This window comes from Fistularia commersonii, chromosome 3 (genome assembly GCF_037954325.1).
Source record: "Fistularia commersonii isolate RoL2024-O1a breed Wild chromosome 3, RoL_Fcom_v1.0, whole genome shotgun sequence".
Taxonomy (NCBI): Eukaryota; Metazoa; Chordata; class Actinopteri; order Syngnathiformes; family Fistulariidae; genus Fistularia; species Fistularia commersonii.
In genome coordinates, this window is record NC_141286.1 from 11,179,962 (window position 1) to 11,193,655 (window position 13,694).

Genomic DNA, 13,694 nt, shown 5'->3' on the forward strand with positions numbered 1-13,694 from the left:
TCAACTCACTTTTCGGCGGGATGTCCGTGTCATATTATACATGAACAGTCGGAAAATGCCGCTCCACATTACCCTTCTTTGGTATTGCGATGGTAGACCGGCAGATGAGGCAAACGCACTTCAAAAATGTCATCGTGGAAAACAAAGTCCTCCCATTCCGTATGACAGTGATAAGTTCCGTCTTCTTACTTGGTCAAGCTTCCCTACTCATTTTATAGGGGAGAAAAAAACCGAGGGCTAAAAATTGGAGGTAACTTGCTGAATAGCTTGTTAGTTTTGCTGCATTTCGCGCAGTTCTTTGTGCATGTGCAGTGACCTCAGTATCAGAAAATAATCCGATGCCATCTGACTGGCTGGCTTATCAATGAAATAACGGGATGCATGATAGGCTGATATCTATGTTTTTAATGTCATACAATCTACCAGTATTACCGTTGCGATCGACGTATTGAGGACCCCAAGTCCAAACAAACCTTAAAAACTACCAAGGGTGTTTACCACGTCCGGGTCCACAAGGTGGTGCTGCCGCGTCCGCGTGTGTTTGTGTGTTCCTGGGACGTCACACGGATCGATGTCGCAATGAGCGCACGGGGAGGAGCGTCTACCGGAACACACACACAAAATGTACTTCCCAAGACACACACACACACACACACACACACACTCTGCTCGTAACCGTCGTTCCATTGGGTGTGTGCGCAGGGTTTCCGCCTGTCCGTGCGTTTTACGGTCCCTGTCGGTTGTTCCTAGTTTACGGTACTTCCACAGCGGCAGACCGAGCCGGGACCCCACCGGTGCCTCCCCTGTATTTCCAGGGGTGACGCCGTGCCGTCAATCACCGGAGCCCAGCCGCAAACGGAGAGACCTTTATTAGACCCTTATCCCGAACCTCCGGATCTCCTGCTCCCAGCGGACCAGACACTGGAGCACCGGACCCCCAAGCCGTCGATGTGAGTCCCCCTTCCCTCTGTGCCCAGACGCGCCGGCTCCTCCACGGTTATGAGTAGATGTAATCGGAACCCAATTTTTCTAGCGTTCAATCGCTTCCGGTGAAGGAGTTAGTCCCATCCACCCATTCACTCAAAATCATCCAACCAGACCGGTTGTCCCATGAGGAGGTTCTGTTGGAGTTCCTTCGAGCGCTCGTCTTTGGAACCGAACATTGCTGGTTCGATTCCTGGCTCCTCTTAATGTGTCGGAGTGTGGTTGAGCAAGACACTGAACCCCTAACTACTCCTCTCGCGTTGATGGACGGTAGCCAACTGCTCGTGGTCAGGTTAAAAGCAGAGGACGAATTTTATTAAGTATAAATTAAAATTATAAGATAACTGATGAATTATCCACGTGACCCGACTCTTTATCAGGATGTTTTTCCCCAGAGAAGAAGAGTGGTCAACTGCTGTGATCGTCAGATTATTGATGATCTGGTCCCTCAATCTGCATCTGTCAGCACAAACGGTCACTCTGCAGTTCTTCTTCTTTATCAGGAAGGTCTTTCCTTTCTGAATCTCAGACTTTTTAATTTTTTTCTGTCCTGAACCACATTCTTCTCTGAAGAACCTTTGGTGAAGCTGAGAAGTCCAGCAGCAAACTCTTGAAAATCTTGAATCTGACCACTGGTGGAAGGGGATATATTTCCTCCTTCTCTTCCTCACTGCTCCTCCCTTCATCTTCCCTTCGTCCTCCTCAACCCCTCTGTTCTTCCTCACCTCCATCCTCCTCCTCACTGCAGCATGGGGAACTCATATTTCATGTCAGGATGTTATTTATGTTTGTGTTCTCCTCCGGGGACGACCTTCTTCCTGGTGCAGACTCATAAAACATCTCCCTCGCCCCTCCAGGCTCCTCAGCAGCTCACCTCACCTGTTCATATCCACATGTTTCTTCACTCCAGAAACCAAAACAGCAAGCCACAGTCCTCTGGCAGTAAGTGAAGGAGCTCATACAGGATGTAGAGGAGTTACATTAGTGTGTGTGTGTGCTTGCACACATGCATGTGTGAGCGAGTGCCTGAGTGAATCACATGTGATTGAGTGTGAAGATGGCAGTGGTAAGTGGACCAGAGGTCATCCTCGCCATGTGTCTGTCTGGTTTCGTTAACGACCAGATCTCCAATGCTGTGATTTATTGCCTCTGGTGTTCAGGATTATCGAGGGGATGGATGCGCCCCTGAGGGCATCACAGAGATTGTCTTCCTCCAGGGTGGAGTCGCTTGCTTCTTTGCTGGTGGCTCTGGACCCAGAACCACATGGGTTCTCACCCGTCAGGTTCTAAAGGCTACTTCTATGCTGCCGTGGGTGTCGAACCTCACTTCCTGTCTGACCAGGAAGTGGCTCCAAGGCTGGAGAAAACAAGAACTGAATGTGTGCTGAGGAGACCGAGGGCCCCGGTGGTGTCTGATCTGATCCCACAGAGCATTCTTTTACCAGCATGTTCTCAAAAAACCCCACCACAGAGTTAATGGTGCCTGTCTGTTTGCAGGTTCTCCATCACTTCTGTCCTCCTCGCTGCAGTGGTTGCCTGGGCAACCACAGCTGTCAGCATGTCCAGTAAGCTGCCAGGTAGGTTGCCAGCAGCAGCGTCTTCAGTCCTGCCCCCCCAAGACCCAAGCGTCGACAGCCGAGGGTGGGAGGTGGGGTGAACTAGAGTCAACTAGGCTATTGTTTAAAATAACATTTAATAGAACATTCTGCATCTGACAAGCGTTTGCTCAACCCTCCGGCTGCACACCAGCAAAGACTCCTGGTGGCAGTGACCGTGTGTGTGTGAGATGGACTGGCGTAGATGGATGGGGGAAGGGCGGGATACTGGAGAGGCTTTTAATAGAAACATGTGTGGGCAGGGTAAACCTGGCAGGTCAATTATACAGACACACACACAACAGTAATCCACTGCTCAGCAGATCCCAGAGCCTGAGTAGAACCTCATGAAAGGGTGACATTGAGGCTGGAGGGTCAGTGAGAGGATAAACCTGCGTGTGTCCCCAGAGACCACATGTGATGACTGGGGGGAGTCCATGGCGGGGCCGGTCTTGGTCCTGGAGGCGGAAGCTGGCTGGTTGTCCTGTCCTCTGTTCTTCTACTCCTCGGTCTACAACTACTCCTTGGTGATGAGCTCCGGACACAACCTGGTCTGGTACTGGGTCCCTGAAGGCCAGGACATGGAGCAGCCTGTCCCCAAGAGGTACCTCTGAGCTGACCTTCTGCCATACAACAAGACAGAACCTCCTTCAGCGCAGAGGTGGAGTCGGCGGCATCCAGTGGACCGGATGTCAGCAGAAGGACATTCCTCCTGATTGCGATTTTTTTGACTGTTTTTCAGCTGGCGCTTCAGCAGAGACAGAGATCGGCTGTGGCTGCACATGGCTTCCGTCAGCGACACGGGGCAGTACATCTGCCTGCTCCGGTAAGAACCTCCAGCAGAACCATAATATTCTTGTTCGATGGTCTCTGAGGGGAACTTACATGATCTTGGCAATCATGTAGTTTCCTGGTTTGGTCCTGGACCTCCTGTCGCAAGGTTTTATTTTGAAGAGTCAAAGGTTGAGAGCATCACTATGCTGAATCGAAGTCTGGTGCTGGTTCGGGTTGGTCACTGTGTTGCTGCTGCACACAGAACCTCAGAGGTTGCGCACATCATGATGATGATCCTTGGCTCTGGGTGAGAACCTGGACTTCCAGTTTTAAGCCCACCATGGCTTCTTGTAAGACCTCTTGGCTGAAGGGTTTGCTGGTTAGGTCCTCTGTTTCCTGTTGCTGGGCAGCCATCCCTGGTCTGGGTTCATCACCCGCTGAGTTTGTCAGGTCCTGGACTCGGAGCATGTAGTCATCTCTCACCAGTCCAGTGTCTGAGTTTCTGCAGATGAAGAGCTTGTTGAAGAGGTGCTGCCGTCAGCCGTGAGACCCGGTGGCTGACGGATTTCTTCTGGAAGTCCTGGACTCGTTGGTGCAGGCTTTTATTTTGTCAAAGACTGGTTTTGTTCCTTTACTGTTGTTTCCCTGTTCCTTGATGAGCCACCTCCACTGACTCCTCTCTATGCGCAGGAGCAGCATCTCTACTCTGAGCCTGGATGACTGAACTTCTCACCCTATCTCTCAGGGAGATAGGGGAGAGAAAACTTATTTCGTCCACTTGTATCCGTGATCTTTCGGTCAGTACCCACAGCTCATAGGTGACAGTGGGAACGTTGATCAACCAGTAAATTGAGAGCTTCGCCTTCTGGTGCAGCTCCCTCTTCATCATGACAGACCGGTACAGAGTCCACATCACTGCAGTCACTCCACCTATCCGCCTGTCGATCTCCTGCTCCATCATTCCTTCACCCGTGAACAAGACCCCAAGATACTTGAGCTCCTTAACTAGGGGCAGGACCTCTTCCCCGACCCGGAGTGGGTATTCCTCCTGTTTCAGGTTGAGCACCATAGTCTTGGATTTGTGAATTGCTCCAGTGAGAGCTGGAGATTACATTACATCACATTACATTGCATTGGGCAGACGCTTTTATCCAAAGCGACTTACAATAGAGGACATAGGGACTGCAAATACACTTGCAAATACACGATGCACAGGAAATATACAGGAAATATACAGAACAGTAAGCTTGGGTTAGTGAGGTTTTTTATTTATTTATTTTTTTGGACAGAGACACACAAACGTACACACACACTGCATAGCCTAACTTGCTGCCAACCTGATCTGGGGCATCAGCGCAGTAAAAAGTCCTGAAAGAGAAACGTTTTTACCTTTTTCTTGAAGGTTGAGAGAGATGATGCTAGTCTTGTTGTTGCTTCTGAGGAAGGTGGCGAAGTTGTCTGGGGTAAGATCTGTAGCAGCAGGAGGGGGGGGAGGGTTAAGCAGTGATTTAAAAGTAGATAACAATTTCCTAGAGTCTGTAGTGTTGCTGATCTTTTCGTTGTAGTAGGCCTTCTTGGCAGTTGTCACAGAGGTGGCAAAGGACGCTAGTAGAGATTGCAGGTTTTTGAGATCTGATGGGTTGCCAGTTTTGTGCCACTTTCTTTCTGCTGCTCTTAGGGTAGAACGCAGAGCGCGGATGGGTTCCGTCAGCCATGGTCGAGGCTGGGTAGAGAGTGCAAGCTTGGTGGATAGAGGGCACATGTTGTCCAGGCAGGAGCTCAGTGTGGAGCTGAGCGACTCTGTTGTAATATCTACATCTAATGAAGACAGTGTGCTGGGGGGTGGCAAGGCAGAAGTAACTGCCGATGCAAAGTCTGTGATAGACAGTCTGCGGAGATTCCGTCTATATGTGACCACGGGTGGAGTGCTGGCTGGTGACTGTGGTAGAGTGATTGTGAAATTAATGAAGAAGTGGTCAGAAACATGCAGCGGTGTTATCTTCACATCATTCACCTCACAGTTCTTAGCGAAAATCAGGTCAAGTCCATTTCCGTTTTTGTGTGTTGGGGAGCAGCTGGCAAGATGAAGGTCAAAAGCATTCATCATGTCTTTAAAGTCGCTGGCATATGGCTTGTTTAGGTGTATGTTGAAGTCACCAAGGATGAGTAGGGGACAGTCCAGATCTGGGATGGAGGAGATAATTAAGTCCAGTTCATCCACCATGGCACCTAGTGGCCCAGGTGGTCTGTACACTATAATTACAGATAACTTGATTGGAGCAGTTACCCTGATGGCATGGTATTCAAACTAGCTGTATTCATAGTTTGGCAGCAAGGGGGCGTAGGTCCATTGGTTGTGAATTAGGATTCCTGTTCCCCCCCCTCGCTGCATTATACGGGGGGTATGTGAGGAGGAGTGGGTGGTGGATAGGGCTGCTGTTGTTGCTGTGTTATCCAGTTTCAGCCAGGTTTCAGTTAATGCCAGCAGGTCTAGAGAGAGTCTACTGGCGTGAGCAGAGATAAAGTCTGCTTTGTTCACACCAGTTCCATAGCCCAACAGTGTTGAGCTGGTGTTTGCAGTGGTGTGAGATTGCAGTGACCGGAGGTTGGATAGGTTTCTGCGTTGGTGGTTGCGGCAATAAGGCCTGCGTCTCTTGTAGATTACAGGTATTTTCTGGAAACACATTGTGAGCGTAGGTCAGAAGTAAAATAAGTATGTGCATCATCGGAGAAGTTGCTTCGGTGGAGTTGCACAGGTAGAGTTGCCCGTCTTTACATTTGTCCGTCTTCACACGAGCTGACACTGAAACAGCTGACGCTGTTAAGATTTCTTTATATAGGAACGGTGCCACATGCTGAACCCGGCCCACAGCAATTGGTTACACAAAGGCTGTGGGGTGTGGCCTCACTGATTGCCCAGCCAGGTGTCATCACCTGACTGAAACTCAAATTTCACTGACAAACAAACAACAACAACAGCTGTACCAACTAAAGTAAAGGATACAGTCAGCCTAACATATCAGCCTATACACAGCCCAAATACCATGAAGATGAAGTACTGCCATACTGTAAATACTGCAAATAGATCTGCAAACAGATTGAATCAGGAGGCAGGAAGTGAGCTTCATCAACATCTTCATCGTCCACAAGCAGCCGACGCTGCTCTAGAGCTATCTGATCTGGGTCAGCGGTCACTTCCTGGTTCCTCTCTTTGGTCCTTTGACGTCAGACGTTCTCGCTGCCCAGCTAGCAGAGCTCCGTGCACCAGAGCTGAATGCGAACATGTGAAAAGGACCAAAATGATTATTTGTTACATGAAGACAAGTCTGAAGGAGCCTGTGGAAGACGCTCCCTCATGTACACCTGTTCAGAATACTCCTGAACAAAGTATTTGGCTTTGACGGGAAGTCCTTGTCGCTCAGAGGAGTAAATGTTCTCGTCCAAGGTCATGACCGTTGGAACCATATGTCCGGACATCCGACTCCCAGAATGCTCTGCTGCAGGTGCTCGCATCTGCTCTGTCTTCCAGAAACAAGTCGTCCTGCAGTAAGATGGCCACGCGGCTGAAGGTGCTGCACCACAACGAGACTGCACGGCGGTTGTCCTGTGAGCCAGCAGCTGCCGTGGCAGCACCCCGTCAGCTCATCCTGTTACAAAAGGATAAGATCCTGGAGTGCCCGGGCCTGCATGACGCCGAGAGGATCTCTGATGCGCCACTCAGTGTCACCTGGTACCACGTAAGGAGACTTACAAAGAGTTCAAACTGTTGTCGCTGCATGCAGAGATAGGGTTCAGTTCTCTCCGCAGACGGTGTTTGATTTAGCATGAAGAGGGAAAAGATACTTGCAGGGTTATCTTCCTAGTAGATGTCGGGAGGATTTGGTGGCTCAATGCCTTTTTCTGTCTTTGGGAAACTGGTCCATGTGGCCGGTCTCAGGAAAAGCTGAAAAACCTGGAAAGTGTCCTGGAAAACAGGAGCTAAAGTTATTTGTTCTGGAAATCCCTTTACGTTTCCCTGAAGCTACTGAAATGACATGGGTTTAAGGAGGAGGAGCAGCCTTGAATGTTCCTGAAGAGCATGGCTACCTTGAACTTCTGAGGCCAGAGCTTCTTCTCATGACTTGAATGTTCCTCCAGGGATGTCTGCCCTTTCCCCGATTCAACCACGACTATGAACAGATTGGAACCCACCTGGAGATCCACAGCATGTATGAGGAGTTCGATGGTTCCTACTACTGCACCATCAGCTTCAGGAAGTTGGGCCGCTCCTTTAACTTCACCCGGACCTTCAGTGTCATTAGCGTCCGTAAGGAACCCTGACGTCAGAGTAAGTGAAGCCACCACCACCGCCTGGACTCAGCCTTGTGTTTCCTCCCAGCAGTCCCTGCCTACAAGCCACGCATCATCCAGCCCCAAGAGGACGACGTCCATTTCGTCAGGCTGGGTGAGTCCACTGGCAGCAGAACCCTCCCGATGTCCTACAACAGAATCCTCCAGAGGTCCGGAGAGAGTTCAGAGAGACCACCGTACCAAGATCTACCTTGGAAGCTCCAACAGAACACTTCTCCCGAACATGTATTCCCTTTAGCCGTGATTCACGCAGATGGTTGACACCTTGGGTCTGGTCTACGTCTTTGTTCCAAGGCCATGTTCTCTGGGCTGTTCTCTTGGTTACGAGTTCTAAAACCAGGAGAACTTTATCAGAGGTGGCTGTTGACTTTTGGCTTCTCCACTCTGCCTTGCAGACACCAACGTCAAGCTGGTCTGCAAAGGAGCGTTCCCCCACCTGGAATCTCCACAGCACATCTGGTGGTCCATCGATGGGAAGAGGGTGGAGCAGCTGGCCAACCAGCGCATCTCCGAGACAGTCAGGTACAAAGATGGCAGCTCCAGAGAGGGATCCGGTCTGACCATCAGAACTCGGGGGTCGGGACGGGGTCCCACGCCTCTTGGTGAAGGCCAGATCAGGCACCCGGAGCTGGAAGGTTCTGTGGAACCAGTAGAGCAGATGTTTGCTTCTATAATGACCATCGCACCCTCTGGTCCCGAGTGCAGGGTCTAGGTTCTGGAGGTATATTGGAGATGGATCTTCTCTGAGATGGTTCCTGTGTGCTGTCCTCCTGTGTAGGAACGTGTTTGAACACAAGGAGAGTCAGATCAAGGAGAGCTTGCTGCTGATCCAGAATATCCAGGCTGAGGACCTGAGGAGGGAGTACAACTGCTCCATGCAGAATGAGAAGGGAAACCAAACCCGCCGGTTCCCGCTGAGGGAAGAAGGTGAGGCTGGAGATCTGGAGCCCCTGCCCACGCTTCCTGATCCTGATAGCTCATGTTCTTTGACCATCAGTATCTCCTCTGACGGTGGAGCTGGGCTGCGGCCTGGGCGTCACCCTGGCCCTCATGCTGCTGCTCTTTGTGGTCTACCACATCTTCCGACTGGAGCTCCAGCTCCTCTACCGCTCCTGGTTCGGCACTGACGAGCGGCACACAGGTTAGCGGTGCGCCGAACTTCTAGAGAAAAACCTCAGCACCACTGCCTGCTGGGAGCATGACAACTCTCCTCTGCAGGTTTGAGAATATTCGATAAATGGTTTTAGAACCCATCAAGACAGAAGAAAGAAGCACCCCATTGAGGTGGAAGGTTAGCTTTCACTTCTGAAAGTGGTTCACATGCTGAAACTTCACTGAATGTTTAGTAACAGTGAGGGCTTTGTTTGGGTTCCTTCAAGGTTCTCTGCCTACCTGAGGAACCTTGAGGTAGACCTGTCTCTGGCACCATAACTGCGGCTCTGTTCTCAGGAAAGAACCAAGGGAGCTCCATGACGAGAATGTGTGGAAGGAAGTGACGTCTCGGCTCTCCTCTGCCCACGTGTCTAACGCGTGTGTGTGTGTGTGTGTGTGTGTGTGTGTGTGTGTGTGTGTGTGTGTGTGTGTGTGTGTGTGTGTGTGTGTGTGTGTGTGTGTGTGTGTGTGTGTGTGTGTGTGTGTGTGTGTGTGTGTGTGATAGATAATAAGGAGTATGACGTGTACATCTCCTACGCGAGGAACAGCGAGGAGGAGCAGTTTGTTCTGTCGACTCTCCGTAGGGTTCTGGAGAACGACTTTGGATACTCCGTCTGCATCTTCGACCGCGACAGTCTGCCGGGGGGGAGTGAGTACACACTGGTACTGCAGTACACACTGTACCCACAGTACACACTTGTCCAGCAGTACACCGTAGCCACAATACACTGTATGATTTTGTTAAAAGCAAACACAAAGTGAATCTCAATAGATTCTAAATGAGCTCTGTTCCACTGAGGTCTGCCGGGTGAATAGATCCTCAGGGTTCCTCTGGTTCTCCTATCTGACTGAACTCTTGCTGCAGGCAGGAGGCTGCTTCTTCTGCTCCTCCTCTTCCTTCTTCTGTTCCTCCTCCATCTCAGCCCCAAACAATCCCTCAAAGTCTCTTCCTCAATGCCTCTACCCTCAGCTATCACTGATGAGACCCTGAGCTTCGTGTCCCGCAGCCGTCGGCTGGTGGTGGTGGTGGGTCCGGGCTACTTTTGCCAGGACTCTCAGGCGCTGCTGGAGCTGAAGGCGGGTGTGGACGGCATTCTGGGGGGGCACCTGAGGGTCATCCTGGTCCAGTACAAGAGGCTGCGCAGGCAGGACTGGGCGAGGGAGCTGAGGAGGGCCCGCCTGGCCCTGGTGAAGGTGTGCTGGCGGGGGGACAAGTCCAAAGAGCTGACCTCCCGCTTCTGGAAGAAGCTAAGACTGGAGCTCCCACTGAGGAGGCTGGACCGGGAGGAGGCCAAGCTGTGTGTCCATGACGGTGCTGACCACAAGATTGGTGGTGGCGTCAAGGACCTATAGAACCTTCACTGGATTCTTTGAGGTTCGCCTGCGGACTGTTGCGCACAGTTAAGGGGGGTGTGCATCTTGCAGACGGGGCCCTGAGTCCGAGTCAGAGGTCGGACGCTGTTAATGCTGAAGATGCCAGAGCCTCCGGGGAGAGAAGGTTAATTTGTGTCTTCTCGACAGTGTTTCTTGCAACCCTGTTGACTATTTGCAACAAAATGTTTGATGGTTCTGTGATTACGCCCCAATATCTGAGATATTTCAAGAGTACTGTATCCCTCTGAAACACTTTTTATAATTTTTGACTTTTCAAAGTCAGTTAAATCTCTTTTTTGGCCCATTTTTCCGTAGGGGAGGCATCGGACTGATAATTATGCACACCTTGATGTAGGGTATTCATCTCCTCAGGCCACACAGTCCCTGGTTACACAAATACAAATCACTTGATATGAATTAAATCCAATAAGCATTCAAATTTATACAGCTTGGAGTTGGAAATTATGGACAAAATAACAATACGGTCAAAATATTCACTTGTCTTAATTATTGTACACACACTGTAGACTGAAGCCCCTGGAGAAGGTGACGCATTGATTGGAATTCCGTTCTTGAAGTTTTAACCCTTTAAGTACCTCATTGTTCCCTTGTAATAGCAGCCGTTGTAACTATTGTGTATTTATGCCACAGGAGACGTTTGGAGGATATGACCACTGATGTTCAAACATATCACTATTTTCATAAAACCATTTCATGCTATTTAATCAGACTCCCTCCATTCATTCACATTCTTATCCCTTCATTGCTTCATCTCAGTTCAGGTGATGTCAGTACCTCCTCAGGCTCCAGGAGGTCACCGCAGAACCTGGGCTGCTGGGTTCTTCACCCACAGCAGGTTCTTGGTTTGTGGAACCCCTGCAAGGTGGTCGGGCACAGCCCCCCCCTCCCCCCCCCCCTCCACTGGTGTTCATACTTATCATCATCATCATCTTCTTCTCCATCATTATCTCCTGAGATGAGACCTTCTGCACTGACGTGAGAATAACTCTTTCCATCAGTACTCCGTATGAGTGCTCAGTCCTGGGTACTGATGTGGGGGTCAGTAGCCTAGTGCACTTCCTGTTTGGAAACCAGCTGCTCCTCAGTCTAATGGATCTTTTGGTGGTTGACCTTCTGGTTGTCTGGTTGTGTTGGATCAAAACACTGAGGCGGGTCGTCCCTCAACCATCCGGAAGCAGCTGGGGCGGGTGGACAGGAAGCCCCCCGCCTCCTTTCAGCTGACCTCCTTCTCAGTCCCTCTGTTGTTCACCAGTATAGACGGCCAGTATCTGATGGTGTGACCTTCTCCTCCATCAGATCTTCCGGAAACCATTGTCCTCTCCATGCTGCGCAGCCAGCGACTGCTCTTCGTCCTGGGTCCAGACTTCCTGGTGGAGAAGAGCTTCAGCCTCCTGGAGTGCCGTCTGGGCCTATACCTTCACCGCGGCCGCAGGGCCTCCATCGTGACAGTGGTGCGTTGCTCTGTCGGCAAGCAGGCAGCCGCTGAAGCAGCGCAGCTACGACAGGCAGCCGTCGCCACGGTGACATGGCGCGGGAGTCGCTCGGAGCCGCGGCACTCGCGGTTCTGGCTGCGTCTGCGGCTGGCACTCCCCATCCGCCCACTGGCCCTGGGCCACAGGCTCATTGACTCTGCCTCCTCCCACTCCGATGTGGCCAGCCCTGCCCCTTGCAGGGACGCAACCAATCGGAGCCGTGGGGGCGTGTATGCTCCGCCTGCCGGGAGGGGCAGGGCTGGGCCGTGGTCAAAGGGCACAGAGGCCTGGCAGCCCAATATTAGGATTTGCTCCCGCTGCACAGGGGTCTGCCGCCGAGTGGATGCTAGAGGGGTGGAGCTTAGAGATCACACCCCTCCCGCTGGCTCCACCACCATCACACCTCCAGTCCTGACAGAATCTGCCCTTCCTGCATGCCAGATGGACAGCTGACCATTGGCTCCTGGACAGGGACAAACCACACTCCTTTTATCCAGCTTTAAACTACAAAGCCTAAGAAGGTTTCTGTTCTCGGACATCGGCTGTAAAACATCCTCAGGCTTCAGTGGAAGGTGATTCACCTCGCAGCGTCCGTCCACAAGACAGGTGTCCTGCTGCAACAGGTGGGATATCTGTCCGAGAAACAGTGAAGAGCGGGCTCCTTAGGTGTACTGTTGTGAAGTCTGTCTGCTCCTGCTTCAGACTCTGGGAGCTGGACAGAGCAGGTCCACTGCTGGTTGAGATCAGCTCAGCTTCATGTCAAATCCATTCAGATGATGCTCCAGTTTTGTGTGTAGCCACACAGCGGCGCTGTTGCCCTATTGGCCGGGCCGCTACGCTTCACCCTCAGGACCTTTCGGGTTTTTCCATAGGTGGTTGTGTGAAGGTCCAGAGTTCATCTCGTTCGCACATGTTTGTAAGGTTTTGAGAAAATAATTTTATTTGAAGAGTTAAAGGTTCACTTTTGTCTCCAGGCCATAATGAGAAGGAGACAGGCCCTCCATCCACCGTGTGTGTGTTAATAGTTGAAAAGCAGTTATTCAGTAGATGTGTGTTCATCCATCCTCTCAGAATCTCATTAAGGCTCTGTAAACATTAAGAGAATGGACAGGTGGTTACCATGGAAATGGTCCATGATGCTTCTCTGGGTCTCCTTTTTGATATTTGGAACTCTGGGTCTTTGGAGACATGGAGGTCTGGGGGGTTTTAAAGGTGCTGGGGGGTCTGGGGGCCCCCAGGGGTTCCTCGGAGGGTTCTTCTAGGGGTTCCTCTGAGGGGTCTGCGGGCTCCTTCTAGTTTCCAGGCCAGTTCTTTACTTGTTAGCTTGAAATAAACTCTTTCATCCCTGAGTTTGTCTTCATCTCATCTTGTCACCCCTGCTCTGTCGGCCACAGGCCAAACGTGCACTCAGACGTTTGCTGCTCTGAGACTCAGACCAGAGCCCAGGTGACCTTTTGACCCATCCAGAAACCTGAGCGGGTGAACCAGGCGGAAGGCGGCAGGGACCTTCAGCTGGGCCGAAAGCTGAGCTGCAGGGTTCTGCGAGAAGGTCCTGAAGTCCAGAGGAGAAGGGTAGGGTTTCATGGCCAGGTCCTCAGAGCCTGTGGGTCCGTGAGCCTGGGCACTGTTGCATTCACATTCCGGGGGGCCAGAGCTCCAATCTGTCCAACATCTGCAGTGGCTCGTCATTAAACAGACCACTGGCCCAGCTCGTCGCCACGGGTCCTGACCCCCCCCCCCCGCTCCTCGGGGGATCCCCCGAAGACCAGCCCTTCCCTTAGAGAAGGAGCCGCCCCACCCTGGCCCGAGGGGGTGGGACGGGAAGGGTCTCCAGGGAGACAGAGGGTTCGTTTTGTTCCAGGGAAGTAGGTGGTTGGACCGGTTCCACAGGAACCTGAGCTGCCAGTCCTCCTCCCCCCCTGGCCCCTGCACCCCCCAGCACCACCAGCTGCCCCCCCAACCGGCCTTGGAC

The 13,694-nt window shown here is 51.6% G+C and overlaps 1 protein-coding gene across 6 annotated transcripts; it reads left to right on the forward strand.

The window, feature by feature from the left end:
- Positions 1-563: 563 nt before the first annotated feature.
- On the forward strand, positions 564-13,070 carry il1rap (interleukin 1 receptor accessory protein). 6 transcript variants are annotated; one of them, XM_086177549.1, is made up of 12 exons: positions 564-950; positions 2,482-2,561; positions 2,988-3,183; positions 3,322-3,405; positions 6,883-7,090; positions 7,491-7,659; positions 7,732-7,797; positions 8,099-8,225; positions 8,482-8,630; positions 8,701-8,844; positions 9,361-9,504; positions 11,547-13,070. In XM_086177549.1, coding segments are annotated over exons 1-12 (1,998 nt in total). In that variant the 5' UTR covers positions 564-948; the 3' UTR covers positions 12,176-13,070. The 6 variants fall into 6 exon arrangements, with proteins under 6 accessions (XP_086033675.1, XP_086033686.1, XP_086033700.1 ...); XM_086177560.1 differs by having other exon boundaries at positions 7,735-7,797; XM_086177574.1 differs by having other exon boundaries at positions 565-950; positions 2,988-3,240.
- The last annotated feature ends 624 nt before the right edge of the window (positions 13,071-13,694 follow it).

What these genes read in the sequence shown, in the direction of transcription:
- il1rap (XM_086177549.1), top strand. An exon ending in GTTCCCGCTGAGGGAAGAAG is followed by an intron (nt 8,631 to 8,700) that starts GTGAGGCTGGAG and finishes TTTGACCATCAG; the next exon opens with TATCTCCTCTGACGGTGGAG. An exon ending in CACTGACGAGCGGCACACAG is followed by an intron (nt 8,845 to 9,360) that starts GTTAGCGGTGCG and finishes TGTGTGTGATAG; the next exon opens with ATAATAAGGAGTATGACGTG.